Raw genomic sequence first — 15726 nt, 5'->3', positions numbered from 1 at the left:
GTACAAACACAATGGCTACTCGGAGACACGTAGTCGCCAACACTGCAAAAAAATTCGTTCATTTTTGTTAGGGCGTCTACATCCGTCCTGCCTTGAGCAAAAGCTGCAATATCAATCGAGCACTGAATCTTAGAGTTATTAGACAAATTATTGATTTCCTGCCATAATTTTCTTGGACTGTTGTATATTTTAGCAAACAGGGACTGATAGTAGGATATCTTTGCCTTTTTTAATTCAGCGTTTAATTTATTGCGGTATGATTTGAATTCTGTGAGCAAGACAGCATCACGTGATTGAACGAATCTATGGTACATTTTGTTTTTAGCTTTTATTCTCTTATGCAAGCTGGTTGTAATCCAAGGTTTGCGTATTCTTTTGCTTCGTCTAGTGTTATGTATCAAAGGGAAGTGTTTTTCATAGCAGGCTATAATTTTGTTCAGAAAGATACGGTAGGCGTGATCGGGATCACTTTCGGCGTAAACGTCGTCCCATGTTATCAATGCAGTATCAAAATAGAAATTCTTGAGCGAAGCGGAGTTAATGTCGCGATAACTTGGGTTGTCGTTATTTTTATGCTTTTTGGGAGCTACTGGTATAAACGTGAAAATCGGGAGATGATCACTGATATCAAGGGAGAAAACACCTGTTAAGTACTGGTCACAAGGAAGGCTGGCGATACAGATATCAAGAAGCGTGGCACTATTTACAGTAATACGGGTTGGTAACGTAATCAGATTTGTGCAGGCAAAAGTACGAAGGATGGTTTGAAAATGTTCACTGGATGCGTCACCACTGAGCATATCGATGTTCACATCACCCATTACTAAAAAGGCTGTGCGCATTGAGTGTAGACTAGGCAGCAAAGTTTCCATGAAGTCAAAGAATTCTGACTTAAGTCCTAATGGTGGCCTATACACAGCTGCAATAACAACATTCGTAAGTCTTACTACTAGACATTCTACATTGGCTGTAATACAAGTTAGTTCATCTACAACATCACAAACAATACAATTTTTATGGTACAGAGCTATACCTCCACCACGATTAGGGGACCGCGTAATTCCGTGATAATTATATCCTGGTATTTTTGGTGGGTTATCGATTGCAGAAAGCCAGGATTCTGTGAACAATATGACATCAAATTTTACCGATAAGCTGTCGAAAAACATGCATAGGTTGTTCATTTTATTTTTAATGCTACGAGCGTTTAAATGGAATACTCTGAAGTAAGTAGGCGACACCTGAGTTTCAGTGTTGAAGTTTGGAATGTCGTAGTATTTACATTCTGCCATGGAGGCCATAACTCCGTTGTGTTATACATTAAAAACAAAAGAGTTATATCAGCGCCAACCTTAACGTTTCATTTTATCCAGATCTTCTCGGCAGGCAATCTTTAATATGTCTGACGATTCTGATTTCCTTGCGAAAATTTTTCCGCCATGCGTCCAAACGAACCTCCATCCAACTTCTCGTTTTTTTGCATTTGCGGCTCCCAGTAGCTGCTTGCCCTGCCTAGTAAGGTGTTCATTCACATATATAGGACCAGTTGTCCTAAAGCCAATTGCCGTCGTAGATAGACGTGCCTTCTTCGCCTTAGCTAGCACAGCATTTCGCTTCTCCCGCCGCACAAAACGTACCACAATGTTCTTTACGCCAGTCTTATTTGTACCAACTCTGTGGCAAATGTCAACGTCATCACGTGCCAACGGCTCACCCACCGCTACACAAATCTTTTGGACAGTGTCAAAAGGCTCTCCCTCATCAGGCACACCTTTAATTTCAAGGTTGTTTGCCCGTGAATACTGCTCCAATTCTTCAATTTTCATCTGTAGTTGTTTATTTTCAGCAGCGAGTTTTTCGTTGCTGTTCCGCGTTGCGGCAAGCTCTTCACGTAGAGTCTTCATTTCCAAGGTGAGCGCATTGACACTGTCACAGCTTTCACTGCAATGTTCCACGCTCTGTTTGAAGGAGCGAAGTTCAGCACGGATTTCACGTTTGAAATCCTCGAATGCTTTACCCAGATCCTTCCCACTTGCCATGACAAAAGATTAACGGGAAACAATGTCACTCCTGTTTGGCAGCAGTGCATGCAGTAGCAATAGTAGGACTTGAGCAGGCAATACGAATCTCACCTGTACAGAAAAGGACGTTGATGAGTGTTGTGGAAACCGCACGCACTGCTGCCAAACTGAGGAAACACTCAGGGCAGTCAGTATATATAGGCTGCGTCCAGTAGCTTGGTGGGTCACAGCGCAGCCGCGGGGCGTCGACGTACACCAGCTGATCCTGGGGGATAGCAGTGCAGAGATAGCCGACGCAAACGGCGCCTGTCCTCGTCAGGTAACTGCCTTCCTTGCGCACCTTCACCCACTCAAAAGCCGATGGATCGCGCTGAAGAAAGTGTGCACCTGTACAGAAAAGGACGTTGATGAGTGTTGTGGAAACCGCACGCACTGCTGCCAAATTAGGCCGTTGGCGTCGCCGTGACGTTTCGTATATATTTCTGGAGAAGTATACTATATTCTAACGTATAGTCGGTGACAACCTAAGACTTACAATGCTATATATGCACTGTCCAACTAAAACAAAATTTGCATAGATGCGCCAGCCAAACAGATTCGCTTATTTAACTGACGTCAAGCGGTTTCGCTTGCTTGAAACAACTATTTCCTCCGTACAGATCGGTCGTTGTGTCACCGGTTTCAGGATGAAACCTGAACGTCTAGGCACATTTTAGAGGGAATCCTGATGTCACTGCTCAGGCAAAGCTAATACTTTGATTAGCTTGCAACAACTAGCTTTTATTTCCTAATAATCCTAGCGCTTACATTATCCGACCGAAGTAATTAAGATGTGAGCGGGCTCCAGCTGGTTCAGATCTTCTTCAGCGGTGAAGAGAAAGTGCACTACGTTTTTGGGGACGGAGCTTCTTTGTATATAGGTTGTCACCGACTAAATGTAGGGACCCTATACATGCAAGTCCTGAATGTATAGACTAATGTTTACCAATGCCGTAGTGTACACACGGCAGATGTTATACTATCCAACCGCCGAAGTTGCTCAAACCATTTCTATGTTCTTGAATGAATTATTTCTCAGAAATCTTGAGAATCGCAGTGCGCACACAAAGGTGATGAAAACTTCAATTCAGAGCGTATGCATTTTATAGCAATTCTTCTGAATGTTAAACGTGCAAAAATGAATACTAGCGCTCACAATCTGAAAATGATGTAATTTCACTGGTTCCGCTCTTTGCGGACAGCGAAGTGGCGCCTGTGCGATACCATTACAGGCCCTGTACCCGGCGTGTTGGAGCTCTTAAGAGTGCCAAAAGTTTTGGCGTACCCGCGTAGGTCGCATACACGCATAGTCGCACCCGTGCATACACCATCCGAATAGTCCAAGCGCGTCCTAAACCTTGCCATCACCGTCAGTGCTTCGCCATTTGGGCGAAACTGCCAGCTCTTGGAGTGAAATCTATGCCTAACGTTTATAACCTTGCTCAAAGTATACCGTAAAACCTCCGTTGGCAATCCTATCTGAGACGGGCTCTCGACGCTCGTCTTTTTCTACACGTGCGGTGTGAATGCGAATGTTCTGCATGTTTGCGCGAGCGCGTTTTGCGTGGATGCATTACTTCTGCTCGTAGTGCGCGTGCAGTGCCCGTATTGTGTATTGGACGATGCTATAAATTCCTTTCCTTTCATAATGCCGAAATAAAATGAATGAATGAATGAATGAATGAATGAATGAATGAATGAATGAATGAATGAATGAATGAATGCTTATTACGGGCCGGTGCTCTCGCGTTCCCTTTTGCAGGAGGTTTTAGCCGTCGTCCCGTCGTCGTCCTCCTCTCCCGGTCCCATGGGCTGCACACTTAGCAAGAGCCTCTCGTCGCTGGTCCGCGGCGGCTCGGGCGGCAGTCGCAACAACAAGGGCAACGGCGCCGCCGAGCCCGTGGGCGACCCGCCGCCGCCGCCGGCGCCGGACCCGCGCCACCCGCTCACGGCCAGGCAGATATTCAGCATCACCAAATCCTGGAAGGCCATCGCCAGGGCCATGGAGCCCACCGGCATCGAGATGTTCGTCAGGTCAGTCGGCGCGCCTGCACTGTAACACCCTTATTCACTTTGTTTCACAGTGTGTCTGGTGATCTTGAGGCAGTGTACTGTGTGTTCTACTTTATTCTTTGAGATTTGTCACCTCGCTCTTTCTTCCTTTCCTCCTTCCTCCCCTTCTTCCTATCTTCCATTTCTATGTTTCTATCTCCTCCTTTCTAAAGAGTAGGCAGCCGTTGTGCCCGGCCCTTCCGATGGCAGTTGCCAGCCTGCTCTTTGCTTTTCCTTTCCTGTCAAATGTCTACATGTTTTCATATCAAATAATAATAATAATAATAATAATAATAATAATAATAATAATAATAATAATAATAATAATAATAATTGAGGCACAGAAGGAACGTGGTAGAAGATGATGCGCTGCAGTTGTGAATTTTCAACTTGAGTTTTGCTGTTGCTATAGGTGAAGTTGAAAACTGCCCGTAGAGTTGGCGGCCTAGTTGGCCGAGCATTCTTTGAGTTGCAGCGCAGAACAGATAGGTAGACAAGAACGTGAAAACGGCACCCACCGTGTGCGCTTTCTCTTTCTTTTGTTTCTTTTTTTTTTAATTTCTTGTACTCTCGTCTGTCCTGTGTTGTAGCTCCAAAGATGTGGGGCATTTGGCCGTAATGGCGTGTGACTTCGTCGCGATCGTTGCGCGCGTGGCTGACTGACGTATGGCGCTCCTTGCGCGTGCGCAGACTGTTCCAGGAGAAGGGGGACCTTCTGGACTTGTTCGAGAAGTTCCAGGCGCTCCGCACGAAGGAGTCGCAGCGCGAGAGTATGGAGCTGGCGCAGCACGCCTCCGTGGTCATGACCACGCTCGACGAAGGCATCAACGCGTTAGACAACCTCGACTACTTCATGGACTACCTGCACAACACGGGCAGGCTACACTTCAAGATCAAGGGCTTCAAGAAGGAATACTTCTGGGTGAGTGGCCGGAGCCCCCTCCCTTCTTCCGCATTACTAAATACCGTGTTCACTACTCGGCGGCTCGCAGACATGCCAGTAAACGGTGATTACATGGTACCAGTGCAAATAAAACGAGTGCACATTTCGACGTAAACATGAACGCAAATGTCACGCACACACACAAACCCTATGAGAATGCCTCGTAGTCAAAGACTATCCCGCCATACTATAGTACAATAAACAAATTCACCCAGCTAAGCAGGAATTGGCGGGATAGTTGGCCGAGCATTCTTGATTGAACGGCAACGCACTTGATGAGACATAGAATGAGAAGTTCTCCCAGTACGGCTCCCACCCCACCGAAGGTTTTGATTTGTGTCTACCAGATGGCGCCATATATAGCATTTAACTCTGACCATGCGAAATGTTCTACTAAAAGCCTCATCGACGACATGCGTGCAGATGGGCGGTAGCCGATTGGCGCGCGTCCACGTGAAGTAGCCTAAGCGTTGTACTAAAACTGTCTTAGTGCAACTTTACCATAGCTCCCGCAGTGTAATTTCTCGCGCCACGCCTACACACATAGACGCCTCGAGGTTTAGTGTGGCAAGACTTCTGATCCAGGAACTCCTCTCTCTTCGCAGCACATCGAGAACCCATTCTTGGCGGCCGTGTCCGAGACCCTGGGTGATCGGTACACCGAGAATATCGAGAACATCTACAAGATCACCATCCGCTTCATCCTCGAGACGCTCGTCGAAGGCTTCGAACTGGCCGAGAAGGAAGCGGCCGCGTAGCGATGACGTCGGCCACGTCATCGCCCACCTCCGCCGCCGCATGAAGGAATTGCCGTGTACCTGCGAACAGGTCCCGTACGCGCGCATGGAGTCACTGAGTAACGCAGAGTAGCAGCCTCTGCAACAATGTCAGCCCGAGTGGCCGCATGGCGAGTGCACGTTCTGCCGCCAAACGATTGTCGTGATCCTCGCAGATGGCTATATATATAGCACAGTCCCCGAGATTGTGTGACGACATCTTCGTCTTTGATGTTACGGTACGTCGCGCGGTCATGTGGCTTAGGTCATCGCGTTTCTACCATTGAGGGATTCCATGAACACTGCGCAGTTTGGTTCCTGCGGCTGTTGCTGGTTCCACTTGGCTGATTTTCTTCGATCGTGCTCATTGGTGTTTCACCTGTTCGTTTCACCTGCATGTGTGTTGCGGGAAACCTTGTGCCATTGTCCTAATGTGTTGTGTCTTGATCGACATCCAACACTACGCGTTCTCAGCAACACGCATACACGAGTACACCGTAGTGTAAGCGTTGAAAGCTGCTTGAAATTGGCCGCGATGGCTGCCAAAGATGTAAAAAGAGGCTCCTCCGACGGTAAGGGTTTCTTGCCCAGTGCAGGGCTCTCACAACGTACGTAAAACACAGGTGATGTAGAAGGGTGAGGAACACTTCGGGTTTCGTTACATTCAAGAGGTCACTAATCCGTTCAGTGCAGCAGTCAAACATGGTTGTGCAAGAGGGGATTTTGTGAAGCGGGATCCCATTGTGCCACAACGACCTGCTGAGAAGCCGCGGTTGAGTGCAGTTCGGCCATCATGCTTGGTCCATTCCTAACGCTGCGTTGATAGTCGTTCAGGGCAACTGTGCAAAAGCAGCCATCTTGAGCCTGTGAATGGTGGGCGTAATGTTGCGCGGCCACGCCCAATCGCGAAGCAGCTAATGTATTTACAATTGCAAAAACAGGCATGCACTGCCGTTTGTTTCGACGCCAGCCTCGCTGCCTATACAGTGGAATGACGCTGCTGTATTCAACGCTGGTCACGGGACCCCTACTCTCTCTTATTCAGTGACTCCAGAAGTTATTTTGAAGTGTCGCTCGCTCTCGCGTGTGGCCTGTGACGTCACTGCGTCGCGCCATAGCGCAGCATCAAGACCACCGCCGTGCCACGGTTTGTTTCTTCGCCATACGTGGTCGCTTCACGTGGTTGATTCCTGCCTGGAAGTATTTCCAATGAAGAAGAAAAAAAGAAAAAAAAGTTTTTTTTCCGCGCTTTTTATTTTGTTTTCTCACTAAGCTCTGCGATTGCGCAATCGTGTACTGCAGCCTGTGTATGTGCGCGCGCGTGTGTGTGTGCCTGTCAGTGCGCGTATGACGTCAGAGGAAGTGACGACGGCGACCGACTGCGAGGATTACGTTTTCGTCAGGGCACGCTCCATCGCCAGGCCTCGCCTCCGGCTTTCCGACTTCGTCCCACGCACCGGACTGTGACGTGTGGACTTCCGTGACGTCATTGCGTTGCGCGTGACCTCAGTGTGTTGTCTGTGTTGTTCTGTGTTTCGTGTATAAGATGCAGCCATGGAATACGTTTCTCTGTGGAAAACGCCAGTACATTATAGCCCCCCTTGTCCCGTGTTTCGGTTTCGTGCAAAGTTATGTACTGCGTGACATATTCGCGTCGATATGAAAGCCAAATGCCCACCATAATCGCGCCGAAATTATTCACGATAGTTTTCGAGGATTGGTGGTCAACACATTTCGGTACAGTATTAAGAAATGAGAGAGTTCGCTGCACTGACCTTCACAAAACAATGCTGCAACGCGACAAAGTTGCCAGACCTTTTGTGAACACACTTTTCGACGTTACGAAATTGCGCTCTGGAAACGCAACACTGGTCATTAACACACAGTTGCTCAAAAAAAGCAGCAGTGGGCTATGAGCTTACGCGGCCCTCGAATGGAACGATCTCGTAATTGGCATGAATCATTCATTGTCCTCTTTACAAACATGGTGTACTGGGACTACGAATGCAGCACTTTAGCCTGCTTTACTATGTATGCGTAAAAAACCAACTAGTATGCAAGCCAACGTTCGATTTCTCAAACATTGTCTTATGTATTTATGTTCCGTTCGCATTGGCCCCATTAAAAGTGAAGCTATCATATGAAACAAAAAATAAGGTGGCAGATTTAACAGGTAAACATCGCCTGAACGCGTTGTATTACCGGTACGTAGTATAAAAAACGAGAAATTAGGCTTAAAAGACGCATTCAAACCTCCGTCTTTCCATCTAGTCCAGGATGCAGGTAACATGCGTGATTCTCCCATCATCAGAACCCTCCTGCCCACGGCCAAATCCTGAATTATACCTGCATGCTACGTAACTTGAAGGACGTGCCAGTCCAAGGTACTGGAACGGAACCTGATGGAGAGTTCAAATTATGCCGCATCTGGAAAGTCGCGATCTCATACTTAGTGTTCCCTGGATTTTCCGCTTACATCCCGTCCATTGTCACACCTCTGAAAGCGATACTTTACGAAACAAAGCAATGTTATTGAGCTTTCAGTGACGTGTAGTCTGAAAAATTATGGTGACTTTGACGTGTTTCCGGCTCTAGTAATCACTTCCGGTGCATGCAGTCAGCAAAAGCATAGGCTTCGAAATCTGTTTCTGCTACTCAGAGGGCCAGTAGTATAGTGGGAGTGGAAATTAGCGGATGAGTGTAAACATAATGGAAGTAAATATGTTAAAAGTGATGGGTAAGCTACGAATTGCAATGTTCTACACAGGGAAGTCATTCTTAAGTTTGAGGGCATTATAATTATCTTCATGTCGAAGGTGACCTTGGGATGTACGGTGCGAATGATGTCCGGGTGCCAAAGTTAATTCAGTACAAATTCATCAGTTACGGATGATTACGTTTAAGAGGTGAATCATTAGCGTGTGGTAAAACAGAAACGAAACGAGAGTAATTCTGTTGTGCCAGGTACTTCTCGATGTGGACAGTATGCCCTTAATGTAGACGGAACACAGGTCTACCATCTACTAAGTGCACAGAAATGCAAATTTTGAACTGCAGGGAGCAACCACCCCCACGCGCGATTTTGGCTCGAGCGTGCTCAGACATAATCTTAACACGCTTCTTAAGTTCCGCAAGGTCACTCGCGAATCTAAATTAATAAACATGTTTTATCTGCCTTGTTCGCAAGCATGACTGTGTAGAATCTTTGTCTGGTTCAGCGACTCTATGGTAGGTGCTGATACCCGGCGGCGGAACTACGCAAAAATTTTCATCGACAGCTCACCTCTTGGTCTCTCTTTTCTGCACTGCTGTCTGGGCAGATTAAATTAGGGAGATTTAGCGCACCTCTACCGCCGTATACCATTACCTTTACCGACCCAGCCACCTGCAAGCCTTTGCGAGGGGTAGCTAAACTGTGCTGGGCATGACACCTGACATGGATTAGCTAGCGATGTCGGAATGGACAGGTGACTCGGGCGGTGTAACGTTATAGCAGTGCGTGGTAGCGGTTCACCGAACTCTCTATCACCTCCGTAGTCTCGAATTACCTCGAAGCGCGAATCAAGTGCTCGTCGTCTCAGTCCTTCACGTTGGTACACGAGAATTACAATGAGCTGTGAAAATGATCGCTAAACGCCGTAGCCCGTCCCCTTCCGTAGTCCCCAAGACACACACACGTCTTCCTTTCATGGATACTTCGGTTATGAAATCCGCGGCCTAGGTGGCCTGTACTTCAATCGCTGTTTTGTTACTGAAACTGCAACTTTGCCCGTTGATTACATGGTTGTACCGCCTCTAAGTTAAAGGGCTTGTAAGTACTGCCATCGATGTGCCCACTTCAGATCGACATCTTGGTGTTAAACAACACTTTCTTCTGTGTGGCAACCAGCATAGTGTGTCTCATAAAAGCAATTAGCTATGAATGGCCTGCAGGAGAGATTCGATGTGTTCTTGTGGAATCAAATGTTTCCTGTATGCACTCTTCCATACTAAATTGATTTCACACATACGGGTCACCTTTTACAAATGGATCTGAAAAATCACACGGACGACGGAACGAGTGATGTCTCACTACTAAACAAAACTAATGTGGTAGCAAATTATCTTTGTGGTTGCAACTCGCTTCGTTCTACATATATACCCTATATCTGTTTGTAACAAGTGTTCAAAATAGCTATTTCTACATTCGTTATTTTCATCAGATGCATTTGCAGATGCACTTGCAGAGGCATAATCACGTGCAGTATGGCATCATTTTACGACCTCCCACTTACCCTTTTGTCTTTTCAGTGTGTTTTAAACTTGATTGCCCTCCCAGTACCTTTCTCACGGTAACTGCGTTGGCGAGTTTACGAAAGTTTTAACCATTTACGTTCATACTGGTCGCTTAACTAACTAATTGAGTTCTTCGTTTGGTATAGGACATCTGTGTTTTACCCCTGTCCGCTTCCGTATAGTAGATAAAGAAACAAACTTTAATCTGTGTAGCCTTACGTCATTGTACTGGAAATAGTTCAAGAACGTGGGCTCGAACGCATTTTTTATAGCTAAGCATTCATCACTCTGTGTAGAAAAACAACAAGTAGATGAAGTAAACACTAATCCCAGTTACCAGTGTCAATGCTGCTTGTTTAACTTAGCACTGTTTTGTTTTGTTCTGTGCTTTTTTTTTACTTATATAGGCCCAGTGAAGTAGCACTGCAGGTGGGACCAGTGTAAATACAACGCTAGCCCAATGAAAGGCCAATGTTGGTTCTACACTAGGCAATCACTGGCCCTTCTTGTTGCGCTGCTAGTGGACAGATAAACGTGCTTCTAACTTCGAACATGCGGTTGGTGTGCAAACTAGTCACTCGAAAATTCTTTGTAAGCCTAGCAAGCTTTCGGGAACTAAGTGGTCTCGTTAGCCGTGTCAACGAGAGATTAACCCATTAACAAAGTAAGGCAGTACATGAACTTTGCGATTGAAATATTGTTTGCAAATGTATTGTGAAATCCTCGCGGAAATATGTGAACGTGTATGTTGTATTCCCGGCGCAAACACTGACAAGAATCATATTGTTCGTCCCGTTTAACAGTAGTGAGATGTTTTAGAGTATATGTGGATGAAAATATGACGTTCCCAGAAAGCGAGTTTATTTTCAGGAAGGATGATTCGATAACCCTGAATCAGTGTGCTGAGGTCAGCTGCTCCTCGTCGAGGAAAGGGAAAAGGCGACGAAGTGTAAACGATGACAATAGAAATAAATAGAATTTCAAAAGTTGATGGAGTCACATGCCGGCTTCAAGATAAACAAAAATTGAATTTCTAGACTTAAGTGCTTGTTCTCGAGACACTTGAAAATTAAATTGGCAATGTACACGCTTGCCGCCAGCAGGCTGACAAATGGCAACGCTTTCATCGAAGCATACATGATGGTGATATGGATAAATAAAACAAAACGTAATTGAAATGCATACCGGTTTGAAAATTACATTTTTTGGCAGTTTTAGGTACCCGTTAATGACACGTGAGATATTAAATTGGCAACGTGCGTGCTTGCTGCAAGTGGGCCGACAGGCACCTGTGGAAGCTTTCATTCGAAGGTAAACTGACACCGTGCAAGGCAGAAGCGCAATGTGTTTGGTAGATTGGTCAATGTGTTCGCGGTTCGCCAAAACTCCCTAATAGGTAAGATCGGGAACAGTGTTGTCGAAGACAAATTCACTGCGCCTGCGCGCGTAATCAATGTATGCCCGGTGCTTCACTATCCAGGAAAAGAAAATTATTAAACCCTTAGCGTTAATGCAAATGACGCACATCTCTACCTGATGAAGTTCGGTTTAAAACCCGCTATTGTCTGCAAGCACTGTGGCCAAGTATGATAAAAGAAAAAAAGCCTGCAACTTGGCTTCCACAACGCTGTTCGCGACGGACGAGAAACTCTTGAAAAAGTGTGAGCTTGATGTTCTAAACACTACGCGTGGATTGTTGCTTGAGTGCTCGTTTTGGTTAGATGAAAACTAACAAAGCCTTGTTGTTGTTTTTTATTCTTTCTTAGAATCGCTCTTTCTTAATACAAGTACACGACATTGTGTAACGGTGGTGTTCCTTGTGTTAAATGTTGTTTGTACTGTGTTTTCTTATCTCTTTCGGTTATTTTTGTCTCAAATACGTGAGTTTGTAGTTACAACTGTCAAGTGCTTTCATACACATTTGCACGCCGTTTGTGATGTCTGGTGTCTGTTGGGTTTCAAGTGGCACTGCTTTATTCTTTCGGCCGCATTTCGTATCTTCCTTCGATCCCTTGAGAAGATTCATTTATTTAGAAACGTATTTGCTGCAATTAAGCCGTGCGGGGAGAGTACAGCGTTTCCAACCTTAGGGTTGCAAACCGGGTTTAGGTAGAATATTTTGTTTTCACGTTTTTAATTTTATTTTTGATGCCTTACCTATACAGGAAATGCCGAAAAGCTTTGGCCCACAATACCACTGATCGCGAGAAAAGGATAAAAGAGGCTCATCAAAAATGAAACGAAAAAAAAGAAAATAAGACAACTGTGTTTGCGACTGTGAATGGCGAATCAATACCGCTTCTCTGAGCAAATCTTGCCACACACGGTTCTCAATTTCATCTTGCCTTTCCAAAACACTAAGAGGTCCAAATTGAAGCTCTCTGTCACAGGGGTGCATAATGCACCATGTCTTTATGTGACATTTCATTCCAGGAAGTAAATAATTCTTGTAAATGTATTCAGTCTGATCCTGTGCGCGTATAACTAGCGAGACAAACAAGGCACACTTTGGAATGTTGCTGTCGTTCATCGGTATCGGAGTAATAAGCGTTGAAAAAAAAAAGTTACGAGTGTTAACACGTCGTGGAAACTTGGCTTCATGACCTGGTCTGTCGCCCGGGGTCGCATATCCCGTGATGACGACGCAGTAAGAACCAGGAAAAACTGTCGAACATACCGGGGCAGGCATTCGGTGGTTTTTCCCGGCCGTGTGTCTGATGTAGGGTTTTAAATTCTAAGGCGACGTTGGAGACGGATACAGCCGTGACAGCACGTGAACCACAAGCTCGAGGTCACAAGGCCTCCACCTCCTTGTTCACCGGCAGCGTGGAACAGGCTGGTCTAGCGGAACATCTTATGCACATGTACGACACACTGTATATCCGCTTGTTGTATATTCACATATGTGTACGCAACTGCGAGCTCATTCATATATCTGAGCTCGTTAATCTAATATATCGAGTGTGTTTGTCAGCTCTCGGCTTCTGCGCCAGATGGAGAGGACTACGGAGACTCGCTGTTTTCCGCACTTTCAAATTCCGCCACGTTGTCAAATTCGCCATCTTGTCAGCTGTGATTGGCCGCCAGGACGGCTATGCCGTCTGTGATTGGCTCAAAGCGCAAACGTGGCGGAACTTGACACTGTCCGGTTGTGGCGTCTCGCACGTCACTGTCAACGTCATAGACGTGAATAAAATGGCTTGAGGGCGTTCAACGCTTCTTCAAAGCCAAGTCAAGATGGTGACAGTTACGGTGAAGTTCGCCTCCGCAGACGGCCAGGGGAACCTAATTTGTAACCTTCCATATGAGAGGTGCGGCGAGGTAGTGCAGTCTGTGTCTTCGTCTGTAATTTGTGTACCGTCGTGTAGCTGCGTCCTTACGTATCCATATATAGATTATGCATGTTATATCATAGTGTATGCGCAGTAACATCTCACATCGTGCAGGTCGTGCCAACACGGCGTGCGCTAAATGGGGCTTAGCTCTACGCCGTACGTTGACAGGTCCTCTCTCGGCTTCATATGTGTAGCCAGGTCTGTTATATCGTGTCTATCATATATCTATCTAACTTGGGATGGTTCGCCAACCAGTCTACACCGAGCTGACCGGTGGGCTTGCAGGAGGAGGGAGTGAAATGTTTGATACAAAAGAAAAAAAAAGTCGGCCTGAGGTATACATTCCTCTAGACAGTTACTCTGCTCTAGGGGAAAGGGATGAAAGAAAGCAAGAGAAACAAGATGGATGACGATAGCGACAGAGGGAAGAGGCAAGATACATAGCGGGCAAGCCGACTCATAGTTAAGAATCCCGGCCTTTACTTTAAAACAAAACCGTGTAAGGTAGTTAAATAAACTCTACCGCGAGTTGTAAGCGCTAGATATTCGGCTGCACTCGGTCGGGCTGGCTATAATGCTCTAGAAATGCACGGACATACTCTAACCCTGTGATTATTGTCGCATTTTCGTAGTACCATATTGTGACTTCTGGTCGGCGGGAGGCTGCTGGAACGTTCCTGGAATATCGAAGCATCTGCGCTCGCTGTTTGGCATGTATTGTTTGGGACTAACTGAAGAAAATACATTAAACAAGAGGATTTAATCGCAGTCGCGTTCTACGTTTGTCAGAAATTTATCCGATATGTCGCATACTTAAGAGCTTGTTACAAAGTGCCAGAGCTCATTAACGCTTGGGAAGCGCTGAACACAACGCCGACTTAGAAACTTTTTTTTTTTTTGCACTTTGCAGTTTATCCAACTATCTCTTTTCCTATATAACTGCTATACTGCCAGTGTGTCAAAAGTCAACACTGCCACATCCACATGTGTTAAGCGCCACTGTTGGACTGTGGCCAATCGTTTACACCGCAAAGCAAAGCAAAAGGCTATGGTTGTTTTCAGATGCTTCTACTGGAAAATTAAAAACACCGCACCACGATCAAGTGGTGTCATCGAAGTTATGAAATACATCAGGTCCAATTAGCGACGTATATAGTTATATGTTCTTAATCTCTCTCTCTCTCTCTCTCTTATTATCCATGGCATAAATTGTAATATCGTTTTAACGCGACCACCTCTCTGGCCAAACCGCAACCACATGGAACGCGTTTCTTCCGCCGTATTTGCAGCGCGTCGCCCCGCGTCGGCACGCCCTTTCACGCTGCGCTTTTACGGCGCTGTAAAATCGGCCAACCGATTTCCATGTGGTTAAAGGCAAAGGCTGAAACTCCGCGACCCGTATTTCCACCGTGATAACGGCGTGGCCATTGCGTGCAGCAAAGATGGACGCGCTGACGCCGGGCGACGCTGCGCCGATATTACGCGGGAAGTACGCTTCATGTGGTTTGCTAAGGCGCCCATATCGTAGCGAGATCTAGGGGTAGCCACGACAAGATGAGCTGGTTCAAACCCTATCAAGACGGCTACTAGCCGACTCTCACATGCGGGGGCTAACTTGTGCGGTTGACAATGCATGCCGGCGCCACTTGGAACACGTCGCGGTCATCCAGCTGACACCAGACATTACGAGCGGCTCGCTTTTACAGTCTGCTGTGCATGTCTTCATATGTGTGATGCTACAAGAAAGTTGGTGTTCGGAAAGGCACTTTAAACGGCGTTGTTGTGTGCGCTTGTCGCTGGAAAGTCCGCGCGTTCGTATACTTACATATTGTGTGAATAATGTTAAACGCTAATCTAGAGGTATATACCTATACACATATATTATATAAATATACATATAACGTGGGTGGCTGACTATTTTGTTTTTGCTATGGTAATAAACGATGAAAGCGAAACGTGGTGTTGCTTCGACATAGCTGTGCAACGACAGCTTGGAAAAAAAATTATTAAAGAACGTGTTCGACGATAAGCCGTCGGAAATTCGTCTGCGACTGAACTGTAAGTATATACGTGCATTGATGGAAGGAGTCACGTGGTTATAAACCACTCGTCTGTTTCAGAAGGCATGGTCGTAGCGGTATTTATGTATGTATACTCGATGAGAACTCCTATGAATTCAGAACAAGCTCCGCCCACGAAACCGCACTGCACCTTCACTCTGGGCCTCCGTGCTTCAAGACATGGTTCGCGAGAGACGCCGATGCTGAAATAAGTTCGTCACCGCA

General features: G+C 46.1%; 1 protein-coding gene across 2 annotated transcripts in view; it reads left to right on the top strand.

The window, feature by feature from the left end:
- The window catches only part of LOC119457564 (neuroglobin-like), a 262693-nt gene extending 247297 nt beyond the window's left edge, over positions 1-15396 (top strand). For both annotated transcript variants that reach the window (XM_037719171.2, XM_037719172.2), the window contains exons 4-6: positions 3823-4094; positions 4803-5034; positions 5661-15396. In XM_037719171.2, the coding sequence (XP_037575099.1) occupies positions 3868-4094; positions 4803-5034; positions 5661-5813 (612 nt within the window). In that variant the 5' untranslated portion in view covers positions 3823-3867 and the 3' untranslated portion in view covers positions 5814-15396. The remainder of the gene's footprint in view (positions 1-3822; positions 4095-4802; positions 5035-5660) is intronic.
- The last annotated feature ends 330 nt before the right edge of the window (positions 15397-15726 follow it).

Source organism: Dermacentor silvarum, chromosome 7 (assembly GCF_013339745.2).
Source record: "Dermacentor silvarum isolate Dsil-2018 chromosome 7, BIME_Dsil_1.4, whole genome shotgun sequence".
In the NCBI taxonomy this organism is placed as follows: domain Eukaryota; kingdom Metazoa; phylum Arthropoda; class Arachnida; order Ixodida; family Ixodidae; genus Dermacentor; species Dermacentor silvarum.
This window is presented reverse-complemented; position numbering and strand designations above follow the sequence as displayed.